The sequence below is a fragment of the Lynx canadensis genome, chromosome B4 (assembly GCF_007474595.2).
Source record: "Lynx canadensis isolate LIC74 chromosome B4, mLynCan4.pri.v2, whole genome shotgun sequence".
NCBI lineage: Eukaryota > Metazoa > Chordata > Mammalia > Carnivora > Felidae > Lynx > Lynx canadensis.
The window spans coordinates 28,706,423-28,728,053 of NC_044309.1; the positions used below are offsets into that span (position 1 = coordinate 28,706,423).

The window sequence follows — 21,631 nt, forward strand, 5'->3', positions numbered from 1 at the left end:
ATATCTGCCATTATTATTAATGAAATTTTCATTTGTATGTAAGCAATGGCACACACACACACACACACACACACACACACACACATTTATATACACATACATGTGCCTCAGCCCAGTTTGGCTGAATTATCCCATTGGTGCTTTTCCCATAAGAAAAAAAATATATATATATATTTGCAGATTTGCCTCTACCTAAAAGACAACATCATTTTTCCAGAGTAAAAGGTAGTTTTACTGCTGTAAAATTTAAATGAACATTTTTCTTCTAATTCATATTTGAATATACTTTTCCTTTCAATTTCCAACTACTTTTTAAAATGACATTTTGAAGGAAAAGGCCTATTAGCAAATGAAATTCCACTGACAATTTATTTCAGCCTTTAACATGTTTTCTACTAAAAATCAAGTTATCAAGACAGGAAAATATTACTGGTTTTGCTATTACAAAAAAAAAGTGAGAATTTTTAATTCACAAAGGATGAAAACACAAGACATTTATGTCACTGTACATACAATATTACAATAAACGAATTAGCTGTAGACTAATAAAACATTTAAGACCCCACATACACACGTATGTACTTTGAAACAAGAAACACAGGACAATTTTAATCTTTGTTATGCCCACAGCTACCAAGAAAAAGAGCATCACTGATTTGAGTCTAATTGTTTTGCTGGCATACAATCACTATATGGGTCAGTTCTAAAGCATATTGTATTGTTCAGGACATTGTTAGGCAAATATAAACATTCTCATTTTGGGGCTTTTTCTCCCTGCCCAAAACAATCTGCTTTTCATAGCTATCAAGTAGTTTGGTTTGTTACCAATCTAACAAGATCACAACAACAAACAATATTTTTACCACAAAACTCAGGTGAGAGATTTTTAGGCAGATCATACAAAAACTATTTGTTCCCAAGGAAGGCAATCTGTAAATTACAAATGCAATTCTAAGAAAAGAGTCTCAATTACAAAAGTATCCACTTTTAAATATTGATGAAGAAATAAAAATTGGAGGGGGGATAGTGGAGGAGGTATTGGCATGGCAGGGAGCAGAAAAGGTGTGGAAAATGAGGAAAACATATATACCACATGAAATGCTGGATTCAATTGATTTTTTAAAAATGAGGTATAAGAGTATGCCAGTAAATGCAAAAACAAGAAAAAAGTAAAACCAAAATGCACATTTCCAATGGAAAATCTCTAAACCTCTTATAGTTTTCTTTATTCAGATTAGACATTTCATATACATCAGTTAATCTAGAAAAATACATCTTAAAATATCTTTAACAGACCATGCTCTCTGTAACAAAACCTTCCAAACCCTGTTTTATTGTAGAAATCAACCTACATTAGTAATGTAAAAAGAAATTCTCAAATTTAGCAATGTCATTTTCCATTTGACATCCATCTAATTTACATATGGGTTTCCACTATTCATACTGCAGTTAGAATTCTGTAATAAATTTTTTCTAATGTATTCTGTACATATTAAATTATCTAAAAGGTTCCTCTTGTAGTGCATTTGCCATTTAGCAAGTCTATTCAGTATTTTTCCAGTACCATTTGCATTACAGTGATTTGCCTGTAAATGTAATTAAAATCTAAAAGTGCACACAGTTAAGTTTCTCAAATAACAGCCTATTTCTGGAGGAAACCTAATATTCACGGAAAAGATTACCAATACCATGATTAGAAATGTCAGGTTAGGATGTACTCTGAGACTATACAACAAAATTATATACATAAGCTAAAGGACATTGTCTTTAGCTTATATTTACATCAACTAATGTCTGTTTCCACAGGGTCATACCAAGAACTCAGTATGGCACTAGACAGAATTAGGATGCTTAGCTACAAATCAGTATAGCACAGACAGCCCAAAAATACCCTGAACTGACTTATGCTAAGTTAAACTCCAGTATCACAGTGTGTTAAGTAATATTAGTGTGCTGCCCAAACAAACAACTAAGACATCCATCCAGTAAGGATGCTGTGCAACACAGTTAACAGGCAGGCAGCAAGGCTGCACAAGGGATTACATCTGGGTTATAGTGACTTGTAGTACTTAGACTACCACTGCATGCAGAAACCCTGAAAAAAAAAATACACAGGTTTCAAAAAGGATGTACTTCATTTCGTTTAGAATGCCCAAGAGCGTCTTCAAAATAACTGATAGTGAGTACTGTTCTATCAAGTGATGAAATCTAACGAATCATGAGAAGAAATTCTACATTATCCAGTTTGAAAAAAACAAAAAAACAAAAAAACATACTTTTCTTACCAAATTATCCAGTGTATACGACTGGTTAGAATTGCAAGTTTTGATTTATACTGAAATTCAGAGTATGAAATGCACACATTCAGGGTAAAATTAATTCAAAATTACACACAGTTATATCAACTTGCAACAAAGCAGCAAATATGAGGGCCTAACACACATCTTGACTCTCCCATTCCCTTCTGATCCCTCCAAAAAGTGCAAAATCAAAGAGTAACTGCTTGGTCCAAAATTAAACACATCATATTAAGGGTTTGAAATCTGATCGAATCCAACTTCTATTCCACAGGTTGTCTTCAGTAAGAATCAACGCCCGAAGATGGAATTTATTTCCAGAAGAATTAATTCTACGATCTGATTTTGGTAGACAGTATGAACTGCTATGTTACCAGTCTCTTTCTCTGGCTTTAACAGAGTGGGACCAAAAACAATTGCTATACTCTGATAGGTCATTCGGTTTTTTTCTCCGTTTTCTATAACTCTAAGAAGGAAAAAATAAATTGTTAAAAGAGTAAGCAGAGAGGAAAAATTCTTCAAATTGTATTAAAAACAGTTTGCATTTAGAAATGAGAAATAATGGGGCGCCTGGGTGGTTCAGTCTATTGAGTGTTCAACTTCAGCTCAGGTTGTGCACAGAGCCTGCTTGCCTCTGTGTGTGTGTCTCTCTCTCTCTCTCTGCCCCTCCCCACTCGTGCTCTTGCTCTCTCTCTCATAAACAAAAAAAATTTAAAAAAAAGAGAAATGAGAAATAATGCTCATTTTCCTAAACTAAGCTACTTAACCAAGTAGAACTCAGTCCAAACACCATGTGAAAGTTTCTTTTGGATAAACACAGCTGAAAGGTACAACTGTATATACTCTAACAAAATTAAGACACAGATGTAAGTATGAGCTACAATTCAGGTAACAATAATTACTCCACCAGATTGATGGGGAAAAAAATTTCATTAGGGTACAGAGATTAATTTTTCATTTTACTCATTTTATGTGTGTTTTAAATCTCCTTTGTTGGGATAATTTATTTTAGTATTCTAGTGTTCTATCAGAAGACAAAAATCAGTTATTAAAATGGCTAAGCAGTAACTATAGTAACTACAGTATATAGTACTATACTAACTATATAAATATAGTACTGTAGTAACTACAGTAACAACTACAGCAGTAAGCTATGATGGCTTTAACGGTAATTTAAATTTAATATTCATCACTTAACCAATCTCATCTTCATATTAACTAACTTCAACAATTTCTGGACACTTATGTGCTAGGTATTATATAAATGCTTACATATAATATTTACTTTAAGTAAATATCTTTCATAGCAGACCATTTGCCTATGGGGTACTAGGCCCAAAGGAATGGTCTTTTTCAAGTTACAAAGATAGCAATTAGCTCAGCTGGGACCTGAACCAACGTCTCAGTGACATTGACCTGGCCTTGGGGGTACCACGCCACATCTCATAACCATGCATCTGTCTTACTTTTTTCTTTTTTTCACCCTAATTACTATTTCTTTCTCTTTCTTTCTTTCTCTCTTTCTTTCTTTCTTTCTTTCTTTCCTCTCTCTCTCTCCCTTTCTTTCTTTCTTTCTTTCTTTTCTCTCTCTCTCTCTCTCTCTCTCTCTCTTTCTTTCGTGGTAAACCTCTTACCTTTTGAGATGTCTAAAAAGAATTTGCATTGTATCTTGATTTGGCTTTGGCAACTGTCTGATTAGGTCCTTAACAGCAGCGACTCGCTGTCTTGGTTCTTGTTCTGAAAAAGAGATAATAACTGGAGATTTTGCATGAAATTGAAAACAGTGACATATTTTAGAACCCGATATTTGGTAATACACAGTGACATCTGGTGGTCACATTTAAAGTTTCTGAAGTAAAACCTTTGAAAAAATTTAAAAGATCAAACAGAATGTAGTAGCTTAATCAGTACAGAGGACTTTCAACATCTAGAAAAAAAAAAACTAAGTTTAATGACATACTTACTAATTGCATTAACAAAATCATTAAAATGGTTAAATGTAAAAAGAGGTTCTGGTAATTCTCGAAAAAACATTTTGAGTGCTCCAGTGATAACATGAATATCTTCCCATTTACTATCATTCAAGTCCAACTTCTCATCTGGAAAACAGAATAGGAAATTTTTAAAAAACTTACTTTAAACTTATTCTAACAGTTATGAGAGTTTTTGCACATAACAATAGGGAGTACAATCTTACCATGATTGACTGCGAATCTCAGTTTCTGGATCACAGCAAGGTTGCCACTTACTCTGTATATCCCATCAACATCCAAACCTAAAAGAAAATTACAGTATTTTTGTGTTTAAAGTAGGTGTTTGCCTCTTCTAAAGATGCTTGCATGGGGGCGCCTGGGTGGCGCAGTCGGTTGGGCGTCCGACTTCAGCCAGGTCACGATCTCGCGGTCCGTGAGTTCGAGCCCCGCGTCGGGCTCTGGGCTGATGGCTCAGAGCCTGGAGCCTGTTTCCGATTCTGTGTCTCCCTCTCTCTCTGCCCCTCCCCCGTTCATGCTCTGTCTCTCTCTGTCCCAAAAATAAATAAACGTTGAAAAAAAAAAAAAAAAAAAAATTTAAAGATGCTTGCATGTTTCAGAATCGTTCTTCATTAACATTAGCCTAAAATCAAATGGGCAAATACTCTTTTCCTCTAACTGGCTTTTTATAGATGCTTGGCAGAGACAGAGGGGGTGGAAATGTTTAATAAACAGCAACAATTCTACTTTGTTTATCATGAAGCTGGTGGATCATTTCAAAAAAAATCACCTCATCAAACTTGAAATACTAACAATTTAAGATGAACTTCTGCACCTGTGGATAGTTCAACAGGTAAAGGAAACCAGTAAAATCAGCCCATCCATTTTTTTGCACATTTTATAATGTGGATGTACATCTTAAAGCACTCTTTCAAACATGGATGTCCTATTAAGTGCTTGTAATAAACTTAATATAAGCTAGCAATTAAAAAGTAAAGGTTCTATAAAAACTATTGATAATTTGACAGAGTTTATTAACTTATTTTATATATGGAATAGAATCATTTGAAATTCATCCCATTAAGCCTAAAAAATTCAAATGTTCATTAAATGATAAGGTTGTACACATTTAACAAAGCACACACTATTTAATGTGCTTCTTCATATAACTTCAAATAAAGGCGTGTTGTCAAGAAAAATCAGAGACAAGATCTGAAACTGGCAGAAATTACAAATTATGCAAATGTTTTAACTATACAAGATGTTTTTGATGATGTACAGATACAAGTTAATGTGATTACCATCAAGATATTATTTTATTAAAAATATTATATATTTGTATAATATAAATTCTAAGTATAATATTTATATAATAAAGGTATAAGTATTATAAACATGTTAACATTAACCAAAATATAAATTGGTTTAAGTCTTATTTAACCGGAAATGACATAAGAAGGTTGGTCTATTGAGACACTTCATAGTTGATTTAACAGTTTTAAACTGTGATCTCATTTTTATTTTAAAGAGAAAGAACACTCTCTTGATAAGTAAACACAACCTTCTACACTATCACTTCTTAATAAACTCAGTTTCATAATCACCTTCTTCATTTCAAGCAAATGCCAACTCCAAATGGCTTCAAAGAATACCATACGCTTAATCAACTAGAAGTGCAGAACATTCAACAGGTGCCTGCACAGGTCTTAATTTAAAATAAGTATAAACACGTAAGTTTTTTGCAAACCAGATGCTTTTCTTAATATCTTACAACTGTTCTATCACTCAAAAATCATAAAAATCCTAGGGATTTTGATGGCAAAACAATGGGTTAGTATGTTTAACATAAAAAAAAATCATTCTCTTACCATATGCTTCAACATGTTCAATACATAACTTCACAAATTTTGGCACTGTGCCATTTTCTCTCTGACACAGATTAGCAAGATTGGCTCCAAATACTTGATCTGAAAGAGATTTATTTTTTAAAATAAACCATCTTGCTAAAACTTAGTTTGCAACATGGTGATAACCATTCACAGTGCCATCAAGACATTTCCGTGCCAGACACCGTCAACTGTGACTTACGCCTTCTGTGATCTGCCTGCCCTTTTCCAATGCCACTTCAAACAACTCAACTGTCCTGCTTTTATTAAACTCCACAAACACCCTGACTCATTTCTACCTGAGAGCCTTTTTGTTTTCTACACCTTTTGCAGAGATCCATCCTCTCTCCCAAACGTGGCTCCTTCTTTTCACTCCCACCCTCAGCTAAAGTATCATCTACTTAGAAAAACCTTAGGAGCAGCCTAAGGTAACCCAGTTACAATCACTCTCTATTCTATTACTATGGTAAATTCTTCAGAGTAGTCAGCACTATTTGAAGTTATCTTGTCCATTTCTCATTTTTATGTAAGTTTCATGAGGGCAGGGACCTTGCAATTCTTGAACACCAGTAGGTATTCATGGCACCTAGGTGACCACTTAACACTTAGTAAATACTGAAATATTTCTTTAAGTATTAAAACAAGCATGGTGCACGGCACGGGGTGCCTGGGTGATTCAGTCGGTTCAGTGTCTGACTGGCTCAGGTCATGATCTCGTGGTTTGTGGGTTCGAGCCCCACATCGGGCCCTGTGCTGACAGCTCAGAGCCCGCAGCCTGCTTTGGATTCAGTGTCTCCCTTTCTCTCTGCCCCTCCCCTGCTCGCTCTCGCTCGCTCGCTCTCTCTCTCTCTCTCTCTCTCTCAAAAATAAACATTAAAAAAAGAAAAAAGCACGGTTCTGACATGACACATTTGTGCTAAGTATCCAGGAAAACAAAATACTCAAAGTGCTAAACACAATCTCCTATCACCATAAGGCAGCATAACACTATAAAGCACCAACAGTTTATATTTCTCAATGAAAAAGCCTGGTGAACAAATTAATAGCAGTTTCTTTTCATTGACTTGTCAGGCTTTTTTTAAGGTTCTAAACTCAATATACAAAATTCATATGCATCATCTCAGAGTCCCTGTTTACCGATAACTCTTAAGGTTGCTAATTTGAATCCCTTAATTGGCTGAACTCCACCTAGTTTTAAGTATCTTTTTAATGAAACCCATCTGTGTATTTTAGATGCTTTGCAAACAGATGTTCCAGTGATGGTCTTTGTTTGAAATTTCAAAGACATGTATGTGTTATATATTACCTTTACCTGTATCTTTATTTACTAATTAATGTCACCGAGTCATGTACTAGAAATCATTGAAATTAAAAGTGCTTGTAAAAACTAAAGGCATACACAAGTATATGTGATTTTAAAGAATACTCTTACTAAAAAAAGATCCTGTTAGTGCATTATTGCTATTACTGCTTATAAATGAAGTAACAAATATAAAAATTAATTGGGAAAACACACCTTATATGAATTTTAAAATCACCTGAAATGAAAACTGAAAGCAAACAATCAAGATAAAATTGTTCAATAATTTTCTTTCTACTGTGTTAGGGACCAATTATTCAAAATTTCTTCTGATCTGTGCATCTCAAAACTAAAAATCTTTATTGTCATGTCTCCTATCCATCCATCACATCCCTGTAATTCCTCTGGTACAGGGTTGTCTGGTATTTAGGTCTGTTCAATGTTTTAGTTAAACCCTTCATGTGCATTAAAATATCAATTTTAATCACTCAAATGTATTTTAACCAATGAACCTGGTAACTCTAAAGAATTAAAACATTTTTACTAGTCAAAAATTTTTCAGTTTTTATTTTAAAATGTCTTATTTCTGATTTTGGCCAACATTAGTAAAAACATCACTTCTATCTACCTTTGATATAACCTTTTTCACGAACAGCTTGCAAAGTGGGGCGCCGTGTAAGAAACTTCTTTAAGTTTTTCTTCGTTTTTTTCTGTTCTGAAGAATCTATGCTGGACACTTTCATGGCTTAAGACAAACAGATATTAGGCATTTCATAAAATAAGAACTTCTTGATGAAAGTTTTTCCACCTAGCACTCAAAACATATTAATCTCAAATGTAAAAATCAGTTATAAATTCAGTTATTGTAACTTTAACATAGTTTGAGAGTAATACGTGAAGAATCAAGCTAACACAGACCCAATTTCAAAGTGATAAACCAAGCAAAACATTTCATTTTTAATCACTAAACACTGACAATGAACTATACCTTCTTTGGTATATGTGCTAAGACACTGGTTATTTTAATTTATATTCAGTGTTTCATAAATGATACTACTTATACCTTCTTTGACTCTCCATCAGCTTTAGAAGGTAAAATGACCAGAAAAAAATGTCTATAAAACATAAACAAGTCCCTATCCTGCAGTATCCTTACTGGACTAGGAGTCTGGAGATATGCGTATCCGTCACAATTATTTGTACTTTAAGCTAACAAAATCTCATCATAATTACTTCTACACTAAGAATGGGACCACGTGAATAACATCCTACATTGCCATCAATCTGATTTCTTTTCTGGTTACCATAAAAAATATCCAAAAAGTAAATTTCTTGAAAGGAACTGTATATGAGGAAAGTTGAGAGCACAAACAATAGATAGTAAAGAATTAAAATAATCAAATTTTCATGTGTTTACATTGTTATATGTCCGTGACAATGCCTGTAACAGGCCTAACCTTCTTCAGAATATGGGAGAACAAAAGCAGAAATGATTTTCTAATCATTCAGTTAATCTGAAGGCTACTAGCAAAACATATAAAGAATAACTTACCACGAAGTTTCTTAGGGTCTTTATGGTCCTTCTCTTTATCATGCTTTTCTATTCCTGGTGAATCTGGTATCTCCTCTTCAATTGCTTCATCAGTTTCTACTGTCTATTGATTACAGATTTCCCAAACACATATTACTTTTGAAACTATTTTTAGATGTGATAGCATAGTTCTCATTATAATCAGTAACTGATCCTCCTAAATGATTTTAGGGAACTAATTAGTATATATGATTTAGATACTTGATAACTTTTTAAAAGTATTCTTTTTCCTCTAGATGGGGGAAATTAATTCTGATTTCAAAAGAGAAAAAATGCTAATAATTCACATGACAATAGGTTTATATACTGATGATGAGGCTATCTTCCCTTGTGTAGATCGACTGCATAAGAATTATAGTAACAAGACTTAAAAGGTCAGACTATAATCTGTGGTGACAGAACATGATGAAGCTACATTCTGTGCTAATACTACAAGATAAAGCTAACTAGCCTAGGGCACATTAATTTTTCACACCAACAAATGTTGCAAATTATACTTTGTATCAATAGCTAGTAATTACTCACAATTCGTGGATTTTAGACATTGAAAGAAATCCCAGGGCTCATGTACAGCCTGACCAGTCACTTTTACGGGTTAAAAAACTGAAGTGAGTTCTCAAAGCTAGAAGCATTGCTTTGCCTTTCACACTGATGTCTTTACTCCACTTAGAACTTATTTTTGTGTAGAGCATAAAAAAAGGTTCTAATTTCTTCTTAGATATCCAGTTGACCCAGTACCATTTATTTTAAAGCTTATTCTTCCTTATTTACAACGCTAAATCTAGCATAAAGTGTCCAAAGGTATGTGTTCTTTATTCTGTTCCATAGATCTGCATATCTAGCCTGGTATGGATACCATGTTCTATTAATTAATACAGCTTTATAAAGTCTTGACATCTGAGAGAACAAGTCCTTCCACTTTCTTCTTCAAAAGTGTCTTACTTTTACCAAATTTATATTCCTGTATGAATTTTAGAACAAGCTTGTCAGGTTCCATGAGATTTTGAAGGAGGTTCAAAAATCTCAAATATATAAATTTATAAATCATTTGGAAGAATATATCTTTACATTATTGAATCTATTTTTTAAAATTTTTTCTAAAATGTTTATTTTTGACAGAGAGAGAGAGAGAGAGAGAGAGAGAGAGAGAGAGAGAGAGAGACAGAGCATGAGCGGGGGAGGGACAGAGAGAGAGGGAAATACAGAATCGGAAGCAGGCTCCAGGCTCTGAGCTGTCAGCACAGAGCCCGATGCGGGGCTCGAACTCGACCACGAGATCATGACCTGAGCCGAAGTCAGACACTCAACTGACTGAGCCACCCAGGCGCCCCTACATTATTGAATCTTTAAAATATTTTTTAATATTTATTTATTTTTGAGAGACAGAACGTGAGCAGGGAAGGACACAGAATCCGAGCAGGCAAACACAGAATCCGAAGCAGGCTCCAGGCTCTGAGCTGTCAGCACAGAGCCCAATACGGGGCTCAAACTCGTGAACCAGGAGATCATGACCTGAGCCAAAGTCAGATGCTTAACCGAATGGGCCACCTAGGCGCTCCACATTACTGAATCTTTCAATCCATGAACATATAATGAGATTTTCTCCCATGTCTCTCAGTCAAGTTTTACAATCTTCCTTGCAGGAGTCTTGTGCTTCTTTCTACATTTATTGTGCATATTTCTACAGTATCTTTTGCCACTTTGTAAACAGTATATATTTTAAATTTCATAGTTGATGTTACTCTCTTTTCACTTGGCTTATCCCCTGATCCTATAAGGCTTAAATGGAAAGGGAAAAAAAACCCTTTTTCTCTCTGCAAGGCTCTCCTGGACCCCTACACTAGGTTAGCCCCTCCTTAATTGGTATTTTCATAGTAAGTTGTATATCCCTTACCATCATAAACCTCACTACATTCCACTGTATTAACTATTCAGTCATCTGTCTTCAGTAATCTTCTGTCTTTGGCTGTAAACTCCATATAGAAATGTGTAGCATGTGGTTGCATGCTGCTATATCTCCCCAGTGCATAAAGCACTCTCACGTTTATTAAATGAATGCAGCCATACTTGCTTTTCAAGGGATTGGGAACAGATTACAGTGACTAGAGCTGAAAGCCCATATTGGGTAGAGTAGAAAGAAGGTACATTTGAAAAGACAGACTGGGCTCGGGTTGTTGAATTTTAATGAGAGTCACAGAAGGTTTCTGAGCAGGAGAGGATTATAAAGTTAACATTAGGAAGTTTCATACAGCAATACTATTAGGAACATATTGGTGGGGGATGAGATGAAATAAGAAAAACTGGGAAGTGACTCTTATCTAACATATAAAGTCCTGATCAGGTTTCAGGAATAAATGGAAAGGAAGAGACAAGATTCAGAAATATACAATATTACAAACTGCAAAGGAGTTTTACAATATATACAAACTGCATATATATATATGAATGAATAACTGGCTACAAGAGGTAAAAAGAGGAGTAAGAGTTAATACTCAAGATTCCAAATCTGGTTGTTTTGAACTGAGTGCATCATAAAGACACTGGAGCTTAAAAGGATACTGGGAGACAATCAAATCCAACCTCCCTATTTTATAAGTGAAAAAAATGGATGCCCATAGAGGTAGAATACCTCAGTAAGATCAGAAATCTTATTTTTTTAATGGTTATTTATTTGTGTGTGTGTGTGTGTGTGTGTGTGTGAGAGAGAGAGAGAGAGAGAGAGAGAGAGAGAGAGAGAGAGAAAACACACCAGTGGGGAGGGAGGTACAGAAAGAGAGGGGTACACACAGAATCTGAAGCAGGATCCAGGTTCCGAGTTGTCAGCACAGAGCCCAACACGGGGCATGAACTCATAGACCATGAGATCATGACCTAAGCTGAAGTTGGATGCTTAACTGACTGAGCCAACCAGGTGCCCCAAGATCACAAATCTTGTTAATAATGAGGCTTCACCTACAGTCTCTGAAAGACTTCTCAGTCTTCACTAAAGCCCGTGATTCCCAATTTTTTTTCAGTCTTTGTTTAGTTTAAAACCATAACACACTTTCTTCAGTATTCACTTTTCTTTTTGTCACTGACCTATGATCCTTAATCAGGAACATGTCCCCATACAGTGTGGGTAAGAATATAGTCTGAAAAAGTAGCGTCCCTATTTGTTTCTTCCTGCTCTTACTAACACAGCTGCAGGATACAAATTTGAGGTTCTTTTTGGTTGTTATTGTTATATATATACATATATTCTATATTCTATATCTGCTGTGTGTGTGTATATATATATAATATATTACACACACGCACACACGCACACACATATATATACATATATATATATAGTATATTACACACACACACACACACACACACACACACACACACACACACACGAGGAGACTTACCAGGAATGGGAGGGTACTGAACACCTCCATGATTAGGGGAGTGAGGGGAGGAACTAGAATGCCTAAGGGGTAGCTAGAGAGCTATCATGAGGAAAGAAAAGGTGCTCATGAAGAGACTATAGCTTTATTCATTTTATAACTGCCTAGGACCTGCCTCCACCAAATAGCACTATTCCCAATTCATCAATCATTGAATAAATACTATGCACTAGGAATGGTTTGTCCCTCTTCTTGAACGATTTCTTTTAGGACCAATCCTTCAATCTGAAAATTATTTAAAATCCACTAATAGCAAATATTATAGAATTGAGAATGTTAAGTCTCCACGAGCCCTGGGGAATTGCTAAACTGACCAGTGCCTTTCCCACCTGTTTTATCACATATAAATTGGAAACTAGATATGCAATAGTCAATTAGAAAGCAGAAAAGAAAAACAGCTCTGAAGTAAAAACATTTACCTAAGTCAAACACATACCTGATTATTGATAGTACTACTAAGAACTTTAAACCAATCATTAATAACAGTGTCATTATCAGACTGAATTAGCAGTTCTGTTCCTTGACGGGTTTTCAGCTTTAGAGAAAAGGAAAAAAAAAAGTACAGTTAGTGCTTTCAACCAAATAAATGAACGCACATGTGCACACATGCGCGCACACGCACACGCACACATAATTATTAAAGAGAGAGTGAGAATCCCAAGCAGGCTCCATGCTCAGCCCAGAGCCTGATGCAAGGCTTGACCCCACAACCCTGGGATTGTGACCTGAGTTGAAATCAAGAGTCAGATGTTCATCTAAGCCACGTGTGTGTGTGCGCGCATGTGTGTGTGTGTGTGTGTGTGTGTATTTTTTTTCTTTTTAAGATTTTAAGTCATCTCTACCCCCAACATGGGACTCAAACTCACAACCCTAAGATCAAGAGTCTCATGTTCCAGAAACTGAGCCGGCCAGGAGCCCCCAAATAAATGAATATATTTAAACTAAAGTCTACAAAACCACCAGCAAAAGACGTTACATTAAGTGATGAAAGGTTAAAGTAATGCTGCATAGCAATAGAGTATTTTTTACTTTAATATAAAATAATCCCAGAGGAATTATTTTATAAAACATGAAATTTTTTTTTCACAAAAAATTCTCAACAAAAATCTAATAACTTAGGGTCCCAAATTCCATCACACAAATGCAATAAAACTTGCTGAAATCTAGTGTACTTTTTCATTAAAAAATAAGTTCAAGTATGGGAATGCAAGCTGGTGCAGCCACTCTGGAAAACAGTATGGAGGTTCCTCAAAAAACTAAAAATAGAACCAACCTACGACCCAGCAATTGCACTACTAGGCATTTACCCAAGGGATACAGGTGTGCAGTTTCGAAGGGATACATGCACCCCAATGATAGCAGTACTATCGACAATAGCCAAAGTATGGAAAGAGCCCAAATGTCCATCGATGGATGAATGGATAAAGAAGATGTGATATGTATACACACACACACACACACACACACACACACACACACACACAATGGAGTATTATTTGGCAATCAAGAAGAATGAAATTTTGCCATTTGCAACTACGTGGATGGAACTGGAGGGTATTATGCTAAGCGAAATTAGTCAGAGAAAGACAAATACCATATGACTTCACTCATATGAGGACTTTAAGATACAAAACAGATGAACATAAGGGAAGGAAAACAAAAATAATATAAAAAACAGGGAGGAGGACAAAGTATGAGAGACTCATAAATATGGAGAACAGCGGGTTACTGGAGGAGGTGTGCGAGGGAGGATGGGCTAAACGGGTAAGGGGAATTAAGGAATCTACTCCTGAAGTCATTGTTGTACTATACACCAACTAATTTGGATGTAAATTAAAAAAATAAAATGAATGAGAACAAAAAATAAAATAAACAAAAAAAAAATAAGTTCAAGTATCAAAGCTGTGTGTTTTCAATTAGAATTGAAACAAAATTCATTTTAATTTATGTTTTTTATGTTACAGGGAGCACATACACACGTGCACAAGTAGGGGAGGGGCAGAGAGGGGCAGAGAGGGGGGAGAGAGAGAGAGAGAGAGAGAGAGAGAGAGAGAGAGAGAGAGAGAGAGAGAGAGAGAGAGAGAGAATCCCAAGCAGCCTCCATGCTCAGTGCAGAACCTGGTGCAGGACCCAATCCTACAACCTCAGGATCATGACCTGAGCTGAAATCAAGAATCAGACACTCAACTGACTGAGCCACCCAGGTGCCCCAAAACAAAATTCATTTGTAAAGAAATAAAATCTGTGATCTTTTTATGTAAATCTGAGGAACTTTTTTCTCTCCCCAGTTAAAAAATAAATGTAGGAAAAAATATATGAAAGAGTGAAATATTCATTATTTCCTATTTAATAGGCAAATAAATATAATGGCTTGGTATAAAGAGAAGGCACAGACAATAAATGTTACATCACTTTTGGAAAGAAACAGTACTAAATTAAGTGTCAAATCATGAACTACTCAAGTAAGGATACTATGTATTATTCTACATGAAGGCTACTGCCAGATTATGTGTAATCACTTTGCTTCAAAGTTTCTTCCACTTGACTAAGAAAAATTATGAGGTATTGGGAGAAAGCCTTCCTCCTATTTTGTGGTTAGTAACTGTTTATTTTTTTCCTTGAGGAACATATTGCATTGTTTCCCATACAACATTCTGAGACATATGCCTCAAATACAGTTCCCAAAGTAATGTTTTAAAAAAAAGGTATTCCTCAGTGATATTTAAGATATTAATTTGGGAAATACTGGATTGAAGAAAGTTAAACAAGATTCTCTCCTTCAAGATATTGCAGGGCTTTGATATTCCAGGGTACACTGATTTTCTAAGGAAAGAATAACAATATACACCATTGCCTGCATTTATTTGACCATGGATTCACTTTCACTCTAAATTACTTCTTAAAACTACAAGGTTAATTCAGTAAACACTGACTTCCTTTCTTGTACTACTTTCCCAGAGTCCGTCAAGCCAGTCTACCAATACTGAATATTCACTGCACATGAGATACTGTCAGTTCTTACTTCAAGATAAGGAAAAATAGTCTCTCTGCTGAAAAAATAATAATTATCTAGTGGGAAGCGTAATTTACACATGATGGTAAACTAAGGCACACTCAATTAAATGCTATTTTATTTACTTATTTATTTTTTAATTTTTTTTAACGTTTATTTATTTTTGAGACAGAAAAGAGACAGAGCATGAATGGGGAAGGGGCAGAGAGAGAGGGAGACACAGAATCCGAAGCAGGCTCCAGGCTCTGAGCCATCAGCCCAGAGCCCAATGCGGGGCTCGAACTCATGGACCGCGAGATCGTGACCTGAGCCGAAGCCGGACGCTCAACCGACTGAGCCACGCAGGCGCCCCAATTAAATGCTATTTTAAAAGCATAATAAAAAAGAAGCATCAGTGTTGTGGTCACATTTCTCATGGGTCTTGGAAGACAGGTAACATGTGATAAGCAGAGACTGCCATGGGTACTAAGAGTAAAAATCATAGGAGCAGGAAAGCCTAGGTCTCACTTGGAAAACAGCAAATGCCTGGACAAGACAGGAAAGGACTGATACATGAGGCTCTAAAGGAAGGCTAGGATTGGGAAGACTGTTTGCAAAGACAGTCTGGAAAATTCCTCCAATCTCCGAATACACACCCTTCTGCACTGTGCCTTTACTGTTCCTCCATCAACAGGTGGGTTCTAGTTCCCCACAACCCTCAACACTCAGCTGGCTTTCGGACTTGCTTTAACCAATGGAATCCACTGATGTGTGACTCCTAAATCTAGGCCTCAGGAAGTCTTATATCTTCCACTCTTACCCTCTTGGAACCCTGACACGGCCCCGTGAAGAAGCCTGGCGTAGTCTCCTGAAGAGTGAGAGAACCTGGAGAGAAAGAGGTCTAGCAGCTGGCACAACACCATACATGTGAGTAGAATGCCCAGATGCAGTCAAGCCACTACTAAAGCCTCGTGAATGGCCCCATGTGAGATCAGAAGAACCACTCAGCTCAGTAAAGGCCAAACCCAACTAAAAAAATGGTTCTTTTCTCCTAAGCTTCTAAATTCTAAGGTGGTCTGATATGCAGCAGTAATAACAGATACAGAATCATATATTACTGTGGGGGATTTTTAATGACAAAATGGAAAGGTTTCAACTTATTTTTCAATATTAGATTTGGTAGGTAAAGGAATCCACACCCTTTTTATTGTCAGTAGGGAAAGGCAAGACTGTGGAACAAAGGCTTGTAATATATAGTCTGAGACCCAATAATTTATGCAAGTGAAGCCCAGATCTTTATACCAGCTTTTTTCCCCTTAAATTATGACACCAAACTGATTTAAAGACCAACTTTGCCTTAATCAGTTGCATTAAAATATAGCTCAAAAGAACTAAAAAAAAAGAACACCCAATTACTATGGTTAAGAAGGTGAATTATAGGGGCGCCTGGGTGGTTCAGTCGGTTGAGTGTCTGACTTCGGCTCAGGTCATGACCTCGCAGTTTGTGGGTTCAAGTCCCGGGTCGGGCTCTGTGCTGACAGCTTGGAGCCTGAAGCCTGCTTCTGATTCTGTGTCTCCCTGTCTCTTTGCTCCTCCCCTGTTCTCTCTCTCAATCTCTCTCAAAAATAAACATTAAAAAAAATTTAAAGAAGGTGAATTATACTTAGAAAAAAAGTGTATTACCTCAAATACATTCTTTTTGCTGGATTTGTCCTTTGAAGCCATCTCCACTGTCGCCCCCTTCAGGTCCACTGTGAACTCTGGCTTGGACTGATTACTCCCAAACTTCATTTTAGAAAAAAGGAAAAACCCTTGTGATATTCATGTACACGGGCATATCAAAAACAATTTAGACCAATTTTATATTATGAACAATAAATCAAATAGGTGATTACCTCAAATTCTTGTCTTTATTATAAAATAACAATTCATACCTTAAAACTGAAATGTCTACAAGACATGAATATATCGTTCACAGAAAAGGAAATGGCTCGACTTGCATCTTAATAAGAAAAACACAAAATAAAGCCACACTAAAATCTTTTTTCACCCATCAGTGTAGAAAAAAAATTCTAAAAGTTAGATGAAAAACTATGTTTTGCATAGAGAAATAGGCCTTCATATGCAAGTACAGTACAAATTGGAACAAATGCCTAGAGAGGGAAAATTGTAATACTTTATTTGGAAATTTACAAATGCATGTATCCTTTGGCTTGGAACTGAACCTAGGCTATATAGGACTAGGTAAAATGATGTGTTCAAAAGGCAAGGCATTATTCTTACATATGTATAAATAATATCTGGCAGATATCAAGTTGTTTTCCACTCAATAAACATTCTATAAACTTGATAATGCTTTCAAGAGTTATTTCCTTATTGACTATTTATGTTGTCAACAACTAACAGTAACTTATAAAAACAGAAAACTCTAAGTCTCATGTTCTTTTATTTAGCCTTTGTTAGAAATTATACCTGGAGCCAGATGCTATGAAGCCTCAGCAATTTAATAAAAAACTGTGAAAAGAATAGGAAGACAGCTGACATGAAAAGAAAAAGCACTTAGCTAGCTGTTAGATTTTGTTAACCAGATAAGGAAAAGATTAGCAAGCAGCAGAAAATTCATGTTAAATACAGACGTACTCTGCACCTTGTCATCATTAACTTAAATTTTTGTTTAGAAATTTAACTAAGAATAGACAACAGAACTAAGAACAGAAAATAGCTTTCCCATTTATTGAAAGGTTTAGAGGTTTTAAATCCTTAAGGGCTATAATCTTAAGGCCAAAGATTTATTACAGAAGATTTTGTTTCTTAAAATATTTTCAAGTCAAATTATGTTTGTCATTGGTAATGTATATTACCCCAGCAACCTACTGATATCTTAGTCACTGTTCGTAACACTACTCAGTAGCTTCCCATTTAATGAATGGTTCAACTTCATCTGTTCCCTTTTACTTCATCTTTTCAGCTAGCAACGTGGACTTAAATAATGTACTTGTTATAACAAAACAACATTTAGGATATTATATGGCATTTATTAGTGGAATCAAAACAAAGCTTAGGGTGTTATATGGAATTTTTATTAGTGGAATCATAATAACAATCACAAAAATTTTGACTAATTTACAGAGTCTTGGCCTTAAGTGTCTGTCATTGTCATTCAAAAGACATTTAATTAACCATAGGAGGAGCTACAATGGATGGGCAAAGAGAACTTTCTGAGCAAAAATGATGATCTCAAAAGTTGTAAAACTTAAATGTACACATTTAACTGAATGATAAAAATCCATGTACAAATTGCCATTACATGCCTGTAAATGGTTAGCTATAAGCTAAGATACTTAGCTTAAATAACTAACCAAGTAAGATATAGCAACCAAATAACAAATACAATGACAGGACATGGAATGCTGGTAAAAGTACATTCAATGCGGTTGGCAAAATTTTGTGTTTGTTACTCATTCTTTTTCAAACTTTAGTCCCACTTTATCATACATCCCTCCAATAAATTCATGGCAAAGAAAATGGAATAATTGTGGCAAGGGGCATGCAACAAGAACACATACAGTGACAGCCGAAACAGGATCAGATTTTACATATGCAGGCCGACGACTGACAGAGTTTTTCCAAGAAGAAAGCAGCGAAAGCAAGAGCTCAGAGACAGAGCCCTGTTGGCAGAATGACTTGATGGAAAAAGGGAAGAAAGTGATGATGTCATAATAATGCACAACGGCAAAATGACACATAAGAGAAAAGCATATGGAAACAAATGGGACAAAAATACAATTCCACAAGCAGACACAACACAAAGCTTAACTTCCAAATATTTTGCAAAGGCCCTAGCATTTATATCTCAGAATTATTTTCTGATTCTGTTACTATGTAAGTTCATGCTTTATTTTTAACATGAATGCTTTATAGAAATTACATTAAACATTACACTAAGCATTTATATCTCAGAATTATTTTCTGACTCTGTTACTATGGAAGTTCATGCTTTATTTTTAAGGTGAATGCTTTATAGAAATTACATTAAACAGAAATTACATTAAACATCTTCATCTGTATTCACAACAGAAGACCTGAAGGGTCACAGACGGAAGTCACATCTGGCCCACAACCATCTTACCCAGCAGCCCCTGAATCTGGGAGCTTCCTCCTTGCAACCTGCTGGGCAATGTCCCCCAGTGGCCCTAGCATCCAGTTTGCCTTCTCTTCCTTTAGGACAAGTGTTTCTCAACCACAGGCAATTCTGTCCCCCAGGGGACATCTGGCAATGTCTGGAGACATTTGTGGTTGTCACACCTGGAGGTGAGGATGCTACTATCTTCTGCTAAATACCACAAAATTTACAGGAGAGCCCCCACAACAAAGAATTATCTGCCCCCCCAAAATGACAATTTTTAGATATTTAAAAGCACATATAAATAAATTTGAATAATTACTAATATTTGTGGGGTGATTTTTATAATACTCAAGGAATATGATGAATGATATCCCGAAAGGTAGCACAATACATGTCATGTCACATTATAACTGTGCACTTGTCAGTCTTCCCCATTATAGTGTAAGTCATGAGGATAAAGACCATGTTACTTACTTGTAACTCCCCAAACTTAACACAATGCCCAGAACAAAATAGGCTGTAAGGTCTGTTGAACAAATCAGGTGAAATGAAGTAAGAAAAAAAACCAAGTATAATTTATGTTATTGATATCACAATCCAGTGGATAACTAAGTATACAGAAAACAACTGGAATATATCCTAAAGGGGAAAGAAAGGCTCACTGGATCATGTACCACCTATGTAAAATTTATCTTATATAGTGGAGTTGCATGGTGCACATGTATGTTTTGTTTACTTAATATTAACTATCCATGGAACCAAAAATAAATGCTAAGTATGAATTAATTAAAACAAAAAACAATTTCAAATAGTGTGAGTGATTTTGCTCAGCCTTCAATCAATGAGTATATGCCCTGGAGTGAGCATAAGATTTGAACCTGCTCTTTCTTCAAGTAGATCTAGGTTTAGGTTTTTGCATTAATTGTGAAACTAATTTTTAAAGAACCAACTGGCCTGGGGACCAACTAGCCCCTTAACATAAACCAAGTGGAGGGCAAGCAATCTTCCAACATCAAAGGCAGAAAATATCTCTGCTAGAGACCAACTTCTAACTAACACCTTTCTAAGAGATACTCAAGGACATTTTCACTACAAGTGATTTTTGTCTTTTTGGCTTATATCTAGCCTTAGAATCTCATCCTCAGGTAAGGTGTGATTTCATTATATAAACAGGATACATTTTACCTACAATAGATCTACTCGGTGACTGAGCAGAGAAACAAAGCTGTGATTTTTTCAAATCCTTTTTAACAATCCTAATTACAGAGTTAGTTAAGAAGCCTTTCACATATTTCACCAATTTTTTAATATTTATGAATGTTGTATGTGCCAAAATATATTGTACACACTCATATACTTTTTATTTGAATCATCTTGACTTGCTTTTACTTAGCCCATTTAAATTAGTTTTCATTCACTTCATAAATGTTACATATGGAAAGAAAGTCTGATTTTTAAATTTGCCATAAAATAAAAATTAAGAATTAACTGCAAATCCAAGCATTTTATCATCTCACATCTGTTTAGTTTTATTTAATTATACCAATTTGAAATTACAATATATTCTATAATTCAAAATACATTAATAAAATTTCATTTAAAGGCAGTAGTTCAAATAGTGAATCCCTAAACTTAAAAATTAATTAAGAATTCTACAGTTTCAAAATTGGCTGGCTCACTGAATTTTACACTGTTTCCGTTATTGCCACATGGTAATACAGTAACACAACTTTAGCTGATGAACAGAAATACCTCACATCCTTTGTCAAGATTAGATTTAATTATGAGTTCTGAATTATGTAAGATCTTCAAGAGTGAAAACCTTAAGTAAAATGCAACCAGCCTGCACTGATGATCATGAGCTGAGGTATTCACTTAACATCTTTAAATTTAAAAAAAGTTTTCATTTTCTTTAAATAACATACAAATCTGCCTAGCTAAATGACACCTCTTACCACAATGTTCTCTACTTTATCTGCACATACCACAACCTCCAATCTTTAAGTATCAGAAATTATCAAATAACCATTACTCG

General features: G+C 35.4%; 1 protein-coding gene across 7 annotated transcripts in view; it reads right to left on the minus strand.

Annotated features, from left to right (window-relative positions):
* Positions 1–350: 350 nt before the first annotated feature.
* ARHGAP12 (Rho GTPase activating protein 12) overlaps positions 351–21,631 on the minus strand; it is a 123,126-nt gene continuing 101,845 nt past the window's right edge. For 6 of the 7 annotated variants that reach the window (XM_032593855.1, XM_030321217.2, XM_030321216.2 and 3 more), the window contains 9 exons: positions 17,154–17,255; positions 12,915–13,013; positions 9,006–9,108; positions 8,082–8,198; positions 6,136–6,234; positions 4,495–4,572; positions 4,262–4,396; positions 3,932–4,034; positions 351–2,763 (listed from right to left, as the gene is read on the minus strand). In XM_032593855.1, coding sequence (XP_032449746.1) covers positions 2,589–2,763; positions 3,932–4,034; positions 4,262–4,396; positions 4,495–4,572; positions 6,136–6,234; positions 8,082–8,198; positions 9,006–9,108; positions 12,915–13,013; positions 17,154–17,255 — 1,011 coding nt within the window. In that variant the 3' untranslated portion in view covers positions 351–2,588. The remainder of the gene's footprint in view (positions 2,764–3,931; positions 4,035–4,261; positions 4,397–4,494; positions 4,573–6,135; positions 6,235–8,081; positions 8,199–9,005; positions 9,109–12,914; positions 13,014–17,153; positions 17,256–21,631) is intronic. The other variant, XM_030321218.2, reaches the window with a different exon arrangement.